A 17,557-nucleotide genomic window follows, 5' to 3' on the forward strand; every position below is an offset into this window, starting at 1 on the left:
TTGTACGGGGTTGAAGGACAGGGAGCTGGGGGAATTTCTTTTTTGTTTTTGTTTTCACATGAACTAGGTAGGGGTTGGTGGTTCGTGGATCTTGCCAATGCTTTAGATTGTACACAGGCTGACAACGGAAAGGGGGGAATAAAGGTTGGGGCTTGGGCGGACATGAGAACAAACCTATCTCTAATTGTTTAGCAAGATGAATTTTGCACAGTTGAGCAACTTTTCCAGTTTCTCCTTCACGTCTTTAATAAACTCAACACAGCAGGCCTGGGTGGTTACATCTGTGCGTTTCGAAATTAAAACACTCCCGATAGCAACCAGCACATCTGCTACCCTTTGCATGTGAAGAAGATCTTGGTTCATATCTTAGTGAGGGGAAGTTCCTGATTCAAAACAGAAAATGAATGCCATCGATCGGAAATGGTGATTATACAGCCCATCAGCAAGATAACAATCAACCATGTCGTATAACGCATCCCCCATACGATAAACAAGCTATCCCAGCACGCACACAGTCAATAAAACCCAGCTCAACCTCATGGACAACCGGATATCATCGTAGCAGATCCTCCTTCAATGTTCATACGCTTGTTTCCTCCGCGCGCCGTTGTTTGCCCAACACAATCCACTCAATCGCTCGCTTACTTTACATTCTGGTATCCCTTCTCCATGTGTTTCTGATGGAAGGCAGTGGCGTAGTTGTTGTCAACATGGCCGTCCCGTGTCTTGGGCACGGCGTAGATGGATCCCTTGCGCTTTTGGAAGCGGCTTGGTGGCACTTTGGAGGCATCTGTTGCAACCCACACCGATTAGATTCGTTACTGACTTGGGTGATCATTACAAGATGGATAGCAAACTTGGTGAGGATAAAGGAGTGACGGAAAAAAAAAAAGAAAAAGAAAAAAAAAAAAAGGAAAAAAAACATACCCCACTCGGCACTCATCCGACGGTCTGCCGGAGAGATGGGAGAGGAATCAGCCGAGACGGGACTGAAGTTGGTGAATGTGGGGGTTGCTGTTTCTGAGTTGCGATGTTGTACTGGTTGTTGTTGTTGTTGTTCGCTGTGGGTGGTGTTCGCCCTGGTGGTGTCGATGGTGATGGGAGCTTTGTTTTGCTGTTGTTCTGCGAGGTATCAAGACCGCATCAGTCAGTGTATGGTCTTATCTGCAACTCAAGATGGTATTACCTACCAGACATGGTGTCGAAGTCTTCGTTTGGTGAGAATCTCTGATGGGCTCAGCGTTCGACAAACGTTGTAACTGGTATGGTAGCAAATAGATCAGGGGTCCGGGAGATGGGACGTGGAGATTATAATATTCGAAATGGATAATGGCAGAGAGATAAAGATGTGAAGAGTAAGTAGTTGGTCGACAAGGGAGTCGAAGTGGTCTCTAGGTTATAAGATAGAGCGAGGTGTCCTGCTGATAGGATGGCTGCTAGGGTATCTCGGAGTGAAGGGTTTTCAGGATGTTTGACGGAGAAGACGGTGATGTTGGAAGGATTGACAATGCAAAAAGGAATAATCGAAGGAACCGGCAGTACGTGGACCCTTTCCTCTGCCTAACTACGCAATAAGGCACCTGACCCTTTCCAATGTGATCGATGTGCAGTAGTTCTCAAGTGGAAGGGAAGGCACAAGGTCTGGGGCCGTGCTGTGCTCTGACTTGAAGGGTGGAAAGATGGCTTCCCCTGTCATTGTCTGTTGCTCTTTCCTCCTTCTACCGCCCCATTCGTGTCCGTTGATATCGGTAGTGTAGGCATCCCAGTCTACATCCGGGCAATGTGATTGGCCCAGTGGTGTGTAAGTGACGGAGAGCGTCAATCATTCCCAATCCTCGGACCAGTGATATCCTCCCCTCTCTTCTTTCCCTCGAAACAAACGGAACTTGACGATCTTGACCGGTACGTTCAATCTCGAACGCATCCATCCATCTTGCTGCAGTCGCCCGTCCGAGTAGCACTCACTTGGGGTTCTTTATGCCAATCGTCCACCTAGACCACTGACCTACAGAGAGCCGTCTCTGTGTGGCCAGAAACACATCGATACATAGCAGCCCCATTTTCCACTGCGGTATCGCCCAGCCGTGCCAGTCCAATCTCGATCGTTGCCTCCGCAATAAAGGTGGTTAGAATAAGCTCAAAGCAGCCCAAAAGCGGCAGTCCGATCGCCACTCATTCATCATACGCGAGGCCCCCAACGCTACCTGCTTGACGTCATGCGGGGAAGGAGAAAGAGGAGCATAAACACACCCACCCAGGCCAGCTAACAAACGTCCCGAACCGTGTGAAGTCCAAGCTCGTCCATCTTTGTGCCCAGATAGCGGCGGACTCCTGGTCTTCTGACAGACGCCCCAACGGCTCGAGCGCGGTTGAAGGTAAAGAAAGAGGCCCAGGCGCTGCGTCGATTCTCTCTCGACCTATTACTCTGTCACGCGAGCCGTTTCTCCTTGTTGACAAAGGTTCAAGGTAAAGATATCTTGGCGGTTCACATGTTGACAAGCACAACATCATGGGCTTCGTGAAGTTTACACGCCAACCGTTCAACGGTCTGTCTCTATTCTAGTCACACTCGGCTTCCCCGCCTCTCTATCCCTACTTCCTAGTAATATCCTACGCTCCATTATATTGACATCCCAGTTTGTAATCACTCACTTCACTTTCCAACCCATTATCGTCTCGCTCATGCCCGTCGTAGGATCGTCAAGAACACTACCTGAGAGAGGCAGTGCCCTTCTAGTGCTGCCACTGCTCCACGTCCTCCACGGAATCCTTCTCAATGTCGGAACGCTTGGCAAAGTACCTCCTGGCAAGAGGGCGCTTGGTAGCCTTGGCAGCGCTGGTCGCGTTGGTGACGGGAGTAGTGGTGTCGGTGTTGCCACCACCAGTTCCAGCACCAGCACCGCCGGCCATCTGGACGGGCACGACACCACCGAAGGCGATAGGGTTCTGGCACCGCACCAAGCACACGTTGTCTTGACCAGCGACGGTCCCGGTGCACTTTTGGTCGGCAGGGATGGAAGCGACCAAAGGAAAGTCAGTCGTGGTAGCCTGTTGAGGGTTGTCAGTTAATGGCCTTATCATCCAAGTGGTGGCGGATAGAGACTCACTCTAGAGAGACCGAACCTGCCCGGGACATTCGTCGCAACCTTAATCGCAGTCCACTCCGTCGCCTGCCCATCCGAGTTGATCATGCAAGAATAGGGTCCAGCTCCGTCCTGGTTGATCTGGTGAAGCGTCATCTTGACCGTACCACCGGCCGTCACCTGGGGCAGCGAATCCTTGGTGGCGGCCATGATGGCTTGGGTGCCCTCCTCAACCTTGTTGGCGCCACCTTGGATCGTCTGGCCGACCGTCTTGGCCGCCTGACCACGGAATCGAGTGGTGTCCACCTGGAAGGGGGTGCGTTTCGATCCGTTACGGGGAGTGCTGGGGTCAATGCCCAGGGCCATACCGGCACCACCGGCGTCGCCTACTGCGGCGATGATAGCCCCGTGACCGGCGACCAGGGGAGCAAGAGCGAAGAAGCTCATGAGAATGGACTTGAGAGATGCCATGTTGTCTGCGGTGTCTTGAAGGTTGTCTTTCGTCGATTATGTGTTGGAAAAGTCAAAGCTGACGGGTGCACAGCACAAAAAAAGTCGTGAATATATGACCTGAACCGGCAGGAGAGAGGATTAAGAGTGTTGAGAAAGGAAGATTGGAGAGAAAGCCGGAGTGTGACTGAGAGGGCTGGACCTGCCTGCTGAAGTGTTGAAGCTGATGCTGATGATAATGATGAAGCCAAAAGCTAAATCGAGCAGAGAGGAAGTCAAGGCCGGTTTTTATACATTTTCTTTTCGTGATACCGATGCCGTCGTCGAGGGTGCCATGTGGTGTTTACAATGCACTGCCGTCCCCCGGCGTTTCTCACCCTGGTCGTAAGGGGCCGAGTTTTGAGTTTCAATGTCTGATCTTGCGCAGGGTCCTCTGTAGCTCGGCGCTTGATTTCTTGCACGAAACATGGCGTTTGAGACTACAATAGTGCCTGCAAATTGTTATCGGATCGGATTGCGGGAGATGTTGGGGAAAATGGGTGGCAGGAGATGCTATCTGGGGTCGGACTTCCACTTCCGGCACTTTTTGCGAACGAACAACATGATCTCCACTGACAGGGGAGAACTTCCAAGGTGCCCATCTTGCAACACATAACGATTCTGGGGTAAATAATCATTAATGATATTTGGTGTAATCGCCTGCGATATTTGGGATGTGTGTATCATCGAGGCATCGGCAGATTCACTCGTGTTAATGCCGCTTGACTTGGGTAACCTTTTATGACCAGTGCTAATTCCGATGCCACTCAACATCGTTACATCCCTCGAAGTTCTTTGGGCAATGCAACCAAATTCGTTGGTTTATTCTGGTCATGCTGTCCGTCCGAATCTGTTGAAGAACCTCTTGAACCGAAAACTGGTAAAGCCACCATTCTCCATATTCTATGCCGTAAATCCTCAGATAAGACACGAGCTAGAGAAAACCTGACCTATGCAAATATATGTTTGGCCTTCACTTGGACATGCCGTTCTGTAGAAACTTCCAGTTCAGAGACGTGACATTTGCCCTTTCTCTTGTTTTTTGCAACGACTTCGATAGATCAGCTTTGATCGATTTGACTTGCCGAATGCGCTTCCTGGCGCCTCATTGTCGGTACCAGGGGTCGCATTGAACGGGTACTAAGCCACCAAGCAAAGTGTCGACCCAAACAAGCGTTTTCGTGCCGCGAAAGACCATGTCGAGCCAAGCCGGGCCAGATTTGGGCCGTGAACTGTGTACGATCCATCAAAGAATGGATACGACAATGTATGTTGGGGAAATAGTGGCTGGCGTCTTGGCTTAAGATCTTCCTAAGCGAAGTATCAGATCGTGGTATTATAAGAGAAACGGATACGGGATGGAGGGCGAAGAGGGGGGAAATTGAGCCTCAACTCCAGCGGTCAAAGACTCACAGTTGCGCGCAATAAACTGCGTCAACAGGACTCCCTCCTAGCCTCGTCTCGCGTAGGAGTTCTGGAGGTAGCGTAAACTCGAAGTGGCAAGCAGGAGTCTCGTGACGCAGATGGTCGTCTCACTTGGGCAAGGCGGGATGCCCATTTAGGGCTCGTGTTGCGAGTGCACGACCAGCCAGGACTTGAAGGTTTGACGATGTCAAGAGCCTCGGGATCTGCTATTTTCAGGAGTCCCAAACACCTCGGACCTCTCACCATCAACAAGTTTGATCACCAAGCCTTGCATACCATCGATCGGAGTGCATCAATCGCCCTATCAACACCACTGCCGGACCTATCGCAATCACTGAGGCTCTGTTGACACTCTTGCCTGTCCAGCCGCTGTGGGTCACCCTCTCGTCTCTGCCAAGCAGTTCCGCCTATTGTGCAGTAGATAGATTTCGTAGATTGGCCGGTCCTTCCGACTGACCTTCTCCTCAATCATCGCCTGTTGTTCGTCCAGCCTCAGCCTCACGGCTTCAACAAGTTCCGATGCCGCCATACCCGAACTAATATCGCGCTTGCGAGCTTCTCGAGTCCGTGAGTGCTTCAGCAATGGCGTCAAATCCAGACTTTCGGAAAGATGTTACGATCCATGGGCGATCGCGTGAAACGCGAAATGGGACGCTCCGTTCGTTCTACCCCTGAGCGGGCTGGTTGACCCCCTGGCCTAGTCGTTGATCCTCCCCACCCTGTTTCGGGCTTTTGTCTGTGCAAGCCGGTTACCGAAGACCAGATAGATATGGAATCAGGAGCGTCAGATGCAAGTTGAAGCAAAGGGGGGGATTTTGATGGACCAGTCGCATTTGTGGGATTGTTGGTGGGATAAATCCGTCCGAAATGCTGAAAGGAAACAAAGCATTGGATTGTGGCGTAGCGTTTGAATCAAACAGAAAGTGCTTCCTGCAATTGAAGCTTGTGTGGCATTCAGTATGGTACTGCACTCATCCTTCCGTTACATGGTGGTCGCCATTCCGGAAAGACAACCCAAGAAAGCGCGACGAAACGATGAAAGGTGTAAGAAAAAAGGAAGCAGAAGAAATACGATCACGGTGAACGCAGTTTCATGGAATTTAGATAAGAAAAAAGTGCCAAAAGTTGAGGTCGTGCCCGGGTTCGAACCGGGGTTACTGGAAAGTTTTGATGAGTTTCAAAATCCAGAGTGATAACCACTACACTACACAACCTTTAAATTGTTGTATTTTGCTTCATAATACTGTAGCTATGTACTCTTGTCAACCAGCGGCCCCAACACACCGTCCGCCTCTCGACGTAACCACCAGAGTACATATTAATCATTTGATATAATCCGCAGCAAATGTTCCATAACTTTTGCTATACTTACCGTAGAAGTGTTCAGGCAATTAGTAATGAAGTCATGGCCGCTGTCTTGGCGCCTCATTGCGCCATTGCATCGGAGAGAATGAAGCTGCACTAAATACAAATGATATTCGATAGTAACCTCGTTCATAAGGTTAGTATTATATTTTCAAGTATTTCCATGGATTATGCTAACATTCCTTCTTTTCTCAAACCGGTTCTGCTGGCATCTCCAGATCCACCCGGGTTCTAGACTGAACTTTACACGACATGTCAACCATTTACACTATATAGCACGGGAGGTGTGGCAGGGTAATGCTCCATCCTGATCTCCTAACAACGAACACTTTGTGATTGTCCTCAACTGGGTTACCGATCAATAAAACTGTGGACTGAGTCAAAGGAATGGGAGCTGGTTCTGAGTATCGGGTCTGAACAGTGATTCGTACAGTTAGAATGTATACCTGAAGAGTTGGAGCGACCGTATTGTCAAGATCACACACCTCCTACTCTTCGTATTGTAGATGTCCTGGGGACAACCGACTCATCATGGCGCCGACTGCCTCTCAGTTCAGTAGAAGTGAGTGATGCCGACGTTGTTCGCCCAATGTTACTAGCCGTTGCATGGTTGTTCGCTCTACTAGACTGGGTATAACGACCAGAGCGAGGAATTGCCGGCAGCGTGTTACTGAGAGTATCTCGCATGGATGAGAAACGAGAGCCGGGCTCGCCTATTGACATGTGGCTAGCTGGTGTTCCAGGCACAAGAACTGCAGAAAGGTTAGTCTTATTATCAGTGTAGCAGAGTAAGAGTGAAGATTCACATTGGGGATCCATTGGTTTGTTCCAACTATCCACACTTCCTGAACCAGAATGCCTTCTCGATGACCTCGAGTCATCGGGGAAGTAGTTGGTTGTCGGTCCGATCCCACCAGCGTTTTGCCCCTGGAGGTCATACCGATCCGGATTCGAGCCTAACCTCGAGCCCATGACATCAGCCGGATCGTTGGCTGGTTGGCTTAGCAATACCTTTTGTTTCAATTTGTTGTAGAGCTCCTGAGCCTGCTCCAACTTCTTGCTCTTTTCAGCGAGTGTGCGGCGAAGATCTTCACATTTTCGACGGAGCCCTTGCTCTTCAAGTTCCATATCTGACATAAAAATGTGAGCCCGTTGTGCACAAGATGCCCAAGAGATCGAAAGCCTGAATATACCTTTGATCTTGGCCGTCAAGGTGGAGATCCTGGTGTTTCCTTGATTCCACACGCTCTCAACTTCACGCTCGAGTGAGACGCAATGAAGTTGCAGATTTCGGTTCATCTGAGACTGACGTAGGCTAGCATTTGAATGTCAGAATCTGAAGACGCCTAAAACAATTGAATGAAGAGCAAGAAGAAAGGTTTCAAGACGGACATTTGGTTTGTCATCTGATAGGACCAAAAACTGAGGGCTCTTCCTGCGCATTCCATGACCACCGTAGGACTTAGACCACACAAAATGACGGACTTCCACTCTTCTGATGGACGAAGAAGCTGTCTACCTGTCTCGCTCTCATTCAGCGGCTGACGGCAAACAGGGCAGGTATAGGGCCCTTGGCTAGTGAAGCCGTGGCGACTTGCGCAGTCCATACATATTGCATGGCTAGGAAATTGTCAGTTGATTGGACTGGAACGATAGTATCGAGTTGCCAACCGACCTGCATGCGGTCACCAAGGCTTGACCCGTCAACTGGGCGCCGCATTTGTTAACATTGCAAGCCAGGTCTTGCTCCATCGCCTTTCAGCTACTTCAGAATCGTGAGGGGTGAAGTTGTATGTGAAAGAGCGAGAAGGGGTAATGGACGGATCAGCCCGAGGAGGGCACTGAATTCACTTTATCAGCAGGAACTCTAAGACAAAGAATTGGAAGCCGGAAGAAGAGTAACGGATTATGATGACCTTTGTCGAGGAGTTGCAACAAACTCGAGGGGGGGAAATCGCACGAGCGTGACTTCTGGGTGATGGCATCTGTAACGCGCCTTCCATTTGTACCATCAAGTGCTTGCTCATACCACCTGCCAAGTGTTGCTTCATGAGAAGGAGCGAGCCATGATCACAGGCGGGACGGGCAACGCCATAGAGGTATCTAGTACCAACTAAGACCAACCCAAATTGAGATATCCAATCTAGAGGTAGGTACCTAGACGTCAGTTGGAAGAAACCATTTCAGCCCACTTCGCGTGAACAATTGATGAGAGATATTGAGGTTTTAAGCTTGGTGATAAACAGCGAGATGATTTGCCGTAAGTCCGCGTCCGGATGAATCTTGTTTGTTTTGAAATTTTCGAGGATGCCAGTTGGGGACCGGGCTTAGTTGCACTTGCAGCATGAGCCGACTACGAAAAGGACCGGAACGTGGAGGAAATTGCACATGTATTCGCTGGTTCCGATGCTCTACAATCAAGCAGCACCACAAACTCCCGCTGTGTATCTCATCGTTGATGGTATAGATACTTGGTAGTGCTACCTACCTCTACTTATGAACTTCAACCTACCGTATAATCTCGTGAAATTGAACTTCGGGTAAACACTTTTTATGCAGGCACAAGTAGGGTTAATGGTGTCAGTCAGCTATGTGCATGCTTCTTTATTACTTATCCTCTCTATCAACCCTGATTGTGTCTACATAAAAAGTGTTTACCCGAAGTTTAATTTCACGAGATTATACGGTACCTCTAAGTATCGCGAAGTGGTTCATCGATGTCACTCAACAAATGCAACCGACCTCGGCATGCGCAACCCCTGGCAACGTTCCTTGGCAGCCATCAAGGTCCCCTCACCAGCCACATACGCCACGCGTACTGTAGCTGCACAGTATCTCCCCGAATGCCTTATCGTGGCGGTGCTGCAGCTGTTCCAACCACTGTCAGCAAGGTGGTGATCCACTAGAGGCTCTCAAACCCCACCGCTTCGCGACGTACCTCATAATCACGACCTACGCAACCGACAGCTCTTCCTCGGTCACGCCAGCGGTACCATTATCTGGAGAAAGTTATAATCCAAAATGACTGAGATTGTAATGGACCAGACGCCGCCCATTCTGCAGGGTCCTTCGGACAAAGAACGCAAATATGATCGCCAGTTGCGCCTATGGGCAGCGAGTGGTCAGGCCGCCCTTGAGTCGGCCAACATCCTGCTTGTGAACTCTGGCGCCGGTACAGTGGGTGTCGAAACCCTCAAGAACCTTATATTGCCAGGTACTTTGCTGTTCCCAATTTCGCCCCGGATCGCCACGATCAGAGGACTAAACTTCACGATGCTGATACGAACACTACAGGTATCGGGCGGTTCGTGATCCACGACAATGCGCTGGTGGACGAGGCCGATCTGGGTGTCAACTTTTTCTTGGACGATAGTTGTTATGGAAAACCCCGAGCACAATGTCTGGCAAGTCTGCTGGGGGAGTTGAACCCGGAAGTTGATGGAGATTGGTCGCCCAAGACCAAGGTAAAGAAAGGATCCAAGAGGGCATGGCCTAACTCTGCTGCGAAGCTCACTACTAACTTGACGGAAGCAGAACGACACACTGGGGTCACTACTTAAAAAGTCCCCCTTATTTACCGCCATCATGTACACATATCCTATCAACCATGTTGAGTTGGAGTCCCTCGAACAATACAGCAAAGAACACAAGACACCACTAATAGCCATTCACTCGACTGGCTTTTATTCGTATTTTACTATCAGACTTCCGGGAACATTTCCAATAGTCGACACCCACCCGGACGAGACGGCAACAACAGACCTCCGACTCCTCAGCCCCTGGCCTGAGTTGGTCGAGTTTGCCAAAACTATGACCAAGGATATCGACAGCTTAGACAATTTCGAACACGGCCACCTGCCATACGTGGTAATATTGCTTCATTACTTGGATAAGTGGAAGGCGACACACAATGGCACCTACCCCTCAACCTACAAGGAGAAGACGGAGTTCAGGCAGCTAGTTCGGGACGCTGCAAGGACAGACAATCCCGAGGGTGGCGAAGAGAACTTCGACGAGGCTGCTGCTGCTGTGCTCAAAACGGTCGCCCCCTTTTCTCTACCATCCGGACTAAAGGAGGTGTTTGAGTACGAGCACAAGGGCCCTGTACGTTGCGACGTTCCCGCAGGTTTTTTCTTGGAAAAGACCATGTCTGCTGACACGATGCTTATAGATTCAAGAAAGGTCAACATTCTGGATCATCGCGGACGCGGTCAAGGCTTTCTATACAAACCACGGCTCCCTGCCCCTTCCGGGCAATGTTCCGGACATGAAGGCCCAGTCCAAGGTCTACGTCCAACTCCAGAACATCTACAAGGCCAAGGCTCGTAAGGACGCGGCCGAAGTCCTGCAGACGGCACAAGCGATTGCGGGAACGGGACGAAAGGTGGATCCTGCCGAAGTGGACCTCTTCTGCAAGAACGCAGCATTCGTCAAGCTGATCAATGTAGAGGGTGGAGGAGACACTGCCCCTCTTGGTAGTAAAGAGCGGCTTCAACAGGTGCTTCGTAAGTTCATCTCGCCTCTTTTGGTAATGGGTGGAATCCCCTTGTATCCCTCACTGCAACCGCGGACTTCATCATGAGCTCCTAGCCGTACCAGAATGATATACTGAATTGTTGTAACAGGACAAGAAATGGCCAATGACCAAGTCGCGGAAATGACATTACAGCCCATGTCGCTCTTCCCCACTTACCTGGCTTTGAGAGGTCTGGCGCATTGTGGCAACGCATCATCCGACAAGACGCAGATTGTCGAAGCCGTCAAGAGCTTGCTCTCCGACAACCTATCAAGCGAGGAGTATGGCGACCTCAACGAGAAGCTGGGGAATGTTGCAGAGGATCTTGCCCGAGCCGAATACGGCGAGCTACACAACATCTCCGCACTCACGGGTGGTATGGTGGCTCAGGAGATGATCAAGATCATCACTAAGCAGTACATCCCCATCGACAACACGTGCGTGTTCGACGGGATCAGGAGCCGAACTCAGGTCTTCCATGTGTGAGAGAGGAGGAAGAGGGGTTGAGGCAAGTGTGGAAATGAGAAGGGACTGTGGCCGAGCAATACGCCTCTCAGTTCTGAAAACAAAGAGGGGGGGGGGGGAGGCAGTGTCGAAGGTGGCGACCAGAAGGAAAGAGGAATAGATGGGTGGGTGGGTGGAGATCAACAGAAAACTTGAATTGGCTCTGGATTCAGCTGGGGCCCAGGCCCAGTTCCGATCCCTGATCCGCTTGTCTTGATGGAAGCATCGACGAAGGCCGACAATCATGATGCGGATGCAAGTCTTTTTCCCGCTTGGCCAGTAGCAGCCAGCGCTTGCTTGCTGACTCATTAGAAGGAGGCGAAAATAGACAATCAGGACATGATCAGGGACATTTATGGAATAGACGAGCGTTGACGAAGCAAGGCTAACACGCGCTGTCGGGGGGCTTAGAAGCTGGCTGGGGGTGTGCTTGCCAAGGCAATAGGGATCTCGAGTCTCGACTCGAAGATGATGGCGCGTTGGTACCAGGATAATGGTCAGGGAATCTAGAAGAGATGGAGCTTGCAGACCTCATACCACTCGCCTCTTTCCCTTACTTGGGAAGCACAGTGAAATAGAATTGACAGCGAAAAAGCAAAGTTCGAAAGTAGCTTTCAACAAATAGACAGACTAAAAAGGCAGACAGACAGGAAAATGAGAAATAGGAAACAGAACAGGCGAAAAAGCTTTGGGCTATAACGTATTTACAATTCTACATGAAGGGAGATGAAATGTCGAACGCACCTATCAAATGACTTCGTGTCATTGTTGGGTTAAAGTCTAATCAAGGCTTGATGTGGTTCTTTGCGGGCGTTTTTGACCCTGTCTTCATCTACCGTGGCAGGTCTCGGTGAATCTGTGTCTTTCTGTGCTTTACCGTATTGTTATCCGGTTCTTGTGCGTCATTCTATGAGGCAATGCCCAGGGCCGTTCACACAGAAGTCTTTGGACATGATTCAAATACATGGTTGACGATGAATATTGGGAGTTCCTAGGATAGGATGCCCTTTCAGCTCGGGCAAGCAACTAGCCCTTGTCTGCAAGATGCCCCCCCCCTTGATCATGATCAACATGTTTTCTTCTTCTTAAAAATTTTCCCTGTTTCCGACATGAAGTCATCAGCATCCATCATCTATCATCAGAAACTATTTCAGGCACGGTAGCATGCAGATTTCGGCCTGGATGGATGGATGAACGATACACTACATGGACGAATGGAGGTTGTTCATTTCGCGCTTCGGACCGCGGGTCATGCTCCCCCGAACGCTCAATGCCACCTCACAGTCTCATTGGCATCGTAAGGTGCATAAGGTCAAGGCTACAAAGGCACACACCTTATGCCTGTGGATCTTGCGGTGTGCTGGGCAATAACGAGAAGACTGCTTTGTGTAGGTGAGAGTGAATGTTATTTTGTGAACGTGAGAGTTCTCTGAAAGTTTTATTTCTTTCTGTACATGTAGCGTAGCTGTGATCCAAATTCTACTCTCTCATTTGTTCTCATTTCTGCTTTTGGACCCGGGGAGGTATGTGGGAGGGATCATCTCGCACAAGGCTCACTTTGTGCTAGTGCAATCTCATATGCTGCCATGTGGCAACGTTTAATGTGAGGCTCTTTTGTTTTGTTTTCCACTATCTCATCACACACAGGCACGGTGAGGGGAGACACTAGGTGATTCTTCCGAGATGGTCTACGACATGACATGACCCTCTCACTCGGAAGGAGCATCATGTTGGGTCGGACTAAGGACCTCAGCAGCTCACAGAATCCTGGTAGAACAACCAGATTTTCACTATTGTCCGGTTTGTAATGTTTGGAATGATGTAGGAACATATGCATGGTAGTTCAGCCCATGGTTTGTTTATTTGTTTGTGACAGGGGTCTGCAAAAGTACACAGAAAACGAACACGATGACCAGGCTCGACATGGAGGATGGGACAGAGGGTGTGTATAAAATGGCCGAGACGCATCTGGTTGATGCTGATTTCTTGCATGAAACTTGATGGAATCGTTTGCAGAGTGGGTGGTGAACAAGTCCCGCGCTAACGAACAAATCAGGCTGCTGTACATCGACCTACTCCACTCATGATTGCATCTTCAAGAATCAGGTACAAAGGTACACGCCGGCGAATCGTCGGGCTGGGCGCCCGGTATTTGCGGATCACTGTTGCAATGCTAAACAGCCCTCACGGAACTCTGACAGTTTTGTTCCGATACGTACCCCTTACAATAATGTAGTGTACAAGTGGTTGCGTGTGAATAAAGGGTGTTGTTCATCAAGGTACACCGTGGTGTAAGCTGTGGACTGGATGATATCCGTGCATTTCTTTCTGTTTTCGAGCCAACACTCCAAGGTAAAGGAACGGAACATCGAGAGCCCCATACAGAAACCACACCACACTAGTCCTATAACGGGACCGGTACGAGCCCATTGTAGGATAACTAACAAGGTGAAGGTAAAGACCTAGGCAATGAAGTAGGTATGTATGGAAGTCTGTCGAGGAAGTGACCTGACCCGGCCTGTCAACGTCCATGCGATCCACCCCGAGCGGGCGGGCTTGATGGATATCATCAGATCGCCCGGCGGACGAGGGTTGCGGACCTAGCCGGCGGCTGAGGAATCACAAAAGCTTGAAACACGCCGACTTGCAACACGAAGGAAGATTCACTCAGCGCTGCTGTTTCAACTGATAGAGGACCTCTGATCCTGAAATGAACGGGAGCGATAGTAGTGTAGGAGTGTGTTTGTTTCCCACTTACCTATTCCACACATGTGAGACAGGAGACGGCAAGGCAGCTTGGCAGTAAGGAAAGCTGGGCGAGCTTCCAGAAGCACCTCCTGATTCGTCAAGGTACACTACACGAGCTCAGGGCACTACACTGGGCTAGGTCCAGTACCCTGAGCAGGTAGGTCCATGGTACAGGGTTAAGAAGAGACAGGACCCACCAGGCCGATCGGGAACAGGCCGCTGGGCTCAACGGTCCAAACCATCCAGCGGTTTTGAGTGAGGCGCTTAGATGGAACCTTTGCTACCTACAACATATTTGTTACCTACGTGTAGTTGCCAAAGCAGGCTGATACGAAGGTAGGTATCGCCGGCTTGAGAAGTGTATCTGCCAAGACGCTAAGTAGGAACTTCGCATAAGCCACTGAAAGCTCCCCATTCGGAGACTTTCAGTGCTGAAATGCTGTTCCGAGCCGCCCGAAACCTTGCACTCTAGGTAACGGTGCAGCGAAAAGATACCTCAAGGACGACCCACTCTCTTCCCAGAACGTGCTTGTCTTGCGACTTGGCGGAAAAAGACCAATCAGACAGAACGTACCATTGGATGTCACGCTAGCTGGATAAACTCAAATCCCTTCCTGGATAGATTAAACATACCTCTACTCCTTTGAAGTGTAGACCTTACTGGACATATCACCAAATTCATGTTTTTTGAGAAGCTATTTAGAAAGCTTATAAGATTGTTAACAATGACATTGCTGTATTTATTAAATTATATCCAAAGGTTACCTTATGTATAAGTGTTACACTATATGATGTAAAGTTTCAGAAAAATGTAAAATTTATCTTCTGTATCTTATGCCACATTGTAGTCTATCAAGTATTTGAGAAGTGATGCTGTAGTGATAGAAAAAGTATATAATGATAGTGACAGTAACGATAATGATGATGATGATAGTAGCAGCAATGATAATAGCAATAGAAGAAGTGATAGTTTCAAGTTAATGATAGTACTTAAAGAGCGTACCTACGCACGGATGTACATAGTTAGTACCTGGTGAGATTCGGACGCAAGTGGGAACTAGTGATGAGCTGTATGTCTAGAAAAGTAGGTTTTAGTCTATCCAGGGAGAGGTTTGAGTCTATCCAACTAGCGTTAACGTGTGAACGTTGTCAGATCGATGCATCAACATCATGTCGGACCTCGTGGCAGGCCAACCATCCTCCAGGCACCTGCACTCATTGGTTTTCGGAAGGGTGGACGCTTTGCCGCGCCTCAGAAGCAACTTTTAACATACCACTCTTCCTTTTTCGATTCCTTTAATCTTCAGACTCCTGTGATCGGCAATCGCGCCTCATGGAATCAATGCAAAGCCTACAAGGGGTCGATGCAGTCCTTAGGTTCTGCATTCAAGGCGGGCCGAAACGGAACAGCGGACGCTAACCTGATGAATAACCTGACTCTGCACCACCAGACGACAGGATGAACGTCTCGGTTCTGTGACCCTCGACCGAGGACCGGCATTGATGTACTTGTAATCGGACAGCCAGAGTTTCATCCTCCATCAGCGGCTTTTCGGTAACAGTCCGGCGGCGCCATAGTGTAGGCCACTCTGAACTTTGGCCGGGTGACCAGGGGATCAGTACACGTCTTCAACCCCAGACTCTCGTCAGCTACATTTCAAGCATCACGACATGCTGCACTCCAGGCCCCCAGGTTACTTTGCAGCTTATCAACAATCAAGATAGGCCGTACCCGCAGAATCGTCGTCAGCTATGTATCGAGACGACAGCCAGAATGCAACTGAATGACTACCTGTACCACAAACCTAAAGACTGCCTGCCATTCGTGGCCAGGACCATGGTGTCGGAAAAGCCGAGCCGAGAGCAACGTAAGGCGGGGCCTCGGTAAGTTCCATTGTACACTACAGGCTCGCTTGCCGTCTTTCCAGAGCTTCGATGCGCATCTGGTTGGATGGTGGAAGTGTGGGGAAATCTTGTACGTCCGCTCTAACACTACTCGCTCTACTCTAATATCAAAGGGGAAAGAGCCAAGAAAACTCGAAACGCTTGCCCTCTGTGACCCTCCCTCCCTGGGCCTCTCGGCTTTCCACTTTAAGGTTTTTTTTTTTTTTTTTTTTTTTTTTTTTGGTGTGTCAAAATCTCTCTCTGCTCCACGAGTTCGACACGAGGCGTCAAAAGACGGCAGGCTCATCTGGACGCCCATGGTCTGGCCCTCCAGTTCCACGCACCCACAAATCGAGTCCCTTGTGATCTCGCTTGTCTGCAAGAGTCGGCATTCCATCAGTCATTCTACTACATCCATATCTCCGCCCGGGACTCATACCCAGCAACTCCAGGGCATCCAGGGCATCGACCAGCAGACGTCACATCCGATCAGACCGCTGGTTCTCGTGTACCCGCCGGCGTTGACTCTCGCCTGGCCATCAACCGCAAAACGGCGAGACTCCAAGTTCTTCCGGATCGTCATGACAATCGCTGGACTATCACGACCGCCAACTGCTACAACAAGTGGTAGTACGCCATCCTTCAAACCAAGCTCGCCAAGTTTGACACTGCGACGGAGGGGACAGAGCTTCCATTTTTCCCCTGCTGTTGCCCCACCCGTCGACCCGTTTACAGCTCCCCTCAGGCGCCTAGGGCCTTGACCAAACAAGCCAAACGTGCCCTTGCCTTGCCCCTCTACCACCCAAACGGCATTTGAGGTGCTAGACGGACATCTCTCGGCTACGCAACTGTTTCGTTTCAAGCGGCTGCTGGCGAGCTGCACAGCCGGTAACCACATCTATCCTGCTTCTCCCATCTTATCACCACCATGCTTTCCGTCCAGTACCCCTAAAAGTTTGTTAGCTCGGTACCTACTTACAGGGGGTCTCAACCAACAGGTGTTCGGATCCCTTCTATCATCTCATCTTGAAATCAGGCGATTCCAGCCAATCAGATTGTGCAGATAGACGTGTTCTGCCTTGCAAGGCCCCCTGTCACCCCCCTGTAAGAAAACATGAGGCGCGTCCGGCGCTAACAAACCTTCAAGTCTCGATGTAGACTACTACCTATGCCGTACCACATAGACTTTACCCTCACGCTTGTCCAGTGGACGTGATATCTACCCACCGTTCCCATGGCGCTTTGCGGTGAGCAAGTCCTCCAGTCAAGCGCCTGCGGACCTTGTCGTCTCCAAAGTTGCAATATGATGACGACTACGGTTCCGTTGCTCTCGCCAAGGTGCCGCGGGCGGTAGCCAAGAGACTCAGTCTCTCCTTACCTTGTCTTCACAAACTACATATCATCTTTACATGAGCACACTTCTGGACGCGCTTTCCATCTTAAAAGTCTACGGATGCGCTGTTTCTCATCTCTCGCTTGTCAATGTGCTTGGTTCTCAGCCCCCATGCGAGCCCTTTGATAGTTCATAACATGATGACCTTCA

General features: G+C 49.9%; 6 protein-coding genes across 6 annotated transcripts; 2 read left to right on the forward strand and 4 right to left on the reverse strand.

Annotated features, from left to right (window-relative positions):
- Positions 1 to 313: 313 nt before the first annotated feature.
- Positions 314 to 1,197, reverse strand: NEUTE1DRAFT_145531 (uncharacterized protein; the record flags this gene model as incomplete). Its single annotated transcript, XM_009851459.1, has 3 exons — positions 314 to 790; positions 928 to 1,122; positions 1,191 to 1,197. 3 exons carry the CDS (start codon positions 1,195 to 1,197, stop codon positions 642 to 644), a joined length of 351 nt encoding a protein of 116 aa, XP_009849761.1.
- A 1,536-nt stretch (positions 1,198 to 2,733) lies between these two features.
- On the reverse strand, positions 2,734 to 3,565 carry NEUTE1DRAFT_121328 (uncharacterized protein; the record flags this gene model as incomplete). Its single annotated transcript, XM_009851460.1, has 2 exons — positions 2,734 to 3,048; positions 3,108 to 3,565. The coding sequence occupies 2 exons, from the start codon at positions 3,552 to 3,554 to the stop codon at positions 2,734 to 2,736; spliced, it is 762 nt and encodes a 253-aa protein (XP_009849762.1).
- Positions 3,566 to 6,839: 3,274 nt separating this feature from the next.
- On the reverse strand, positions 6,840 to 7,490 carry NEUTE1DRAFT_99708 (uncharacterized protein; the record flags this gene model as incomplete). Its single annotated transcript, XM_009851461.1, has 2 exons — positions 6,840 to 7,114; positions 7,169 to 7,490. 2 exons carry the CDS (start codon positions 7,488 to 7,490, stop codon positions 6,840 to 6,842), a joined length of 597 nt encoding a protein of 198 aa, XP_009849763.1.
- A 218-nt stretch (positions 7,491 to 7,708) lies between these two features.
- On the reverse strand, positions 7,709 to 8,114 carry NEUTE1DRAFT_39516 (uncharacterized protein; the record flags this gene model as incomplete). Its single annotated transcript, XM_009850496.1, has 2 exons — positions 7,709 to 7,982; positions 8,014 to 8,114. 2 exons carry the CDS (start codon positions 8,112 to 8,114, stop codon positions 7,709 to 7,711), a joined length of 375 nt encoding a protein of 124 aa, XP_009848798.1.
- Positions 8,115 to 9,383: 1,269 nt separating this feature from the next.
- Positions 9,384 to 11,364, forward strand: NEUTE1DRAFT_128903 (uncharacterized protein; the record flags this gene model as incomplete). The annotated part of the gene is made up of 5 exons (XM_009851462.1): positions 9,384 to 9,576; positions 9,657 to 9,826; positions 9,897 to 10,466; positions 10,534 to 10,867; positions 10,988 to 11,364. 5 exons carry the CDS (start codon positions 9,384 to 9,386, stop codon positions 11,362 to 11,364), a joined length of 1,644 nt encoding a protein of 547 aa, XP_009849764.1.
- A 4,540-nt stretch (positions 11,365 to 15,904) lies between these two features.
- Positions 15,905 to 16,775, forward strand: NEUTE1DRAFT_109049 (uncharacterized protein; the record flags this gene model as incomplete). The annotated part of the gene is made up of 3 exons (XM_009851463.1): positions 15,905 to 16,014; positions 16,059 to 16,105; positions 16,288 to 16,775. The coding sequence occupies 3 exons, from the start codon at positions 15,905 to 15,907 to the stop codon at positions 16,773 to 16,775; spliced, it is 645 nt and encodes a 214-aa protein (XP_009849765.1).
- Positions 16,776 to 17,557: the final 782 nt, after the last annotated feature.

The sequence above is a fragment of the Neurospora tetrasperma genome (assembly GCF_000213175.1).
Source record: "Neurospora tetrasperma FGSC 2508 unplaced genomic scaffold NEUTE1scaffold_2, whole genome shotgun sequence".
NCBI lineage: Eukaryota > Fungi > Ascomycota > Sordariomycetes > Sordariales > Sordariaceae > Neurospora > Neurospora tetrasperma.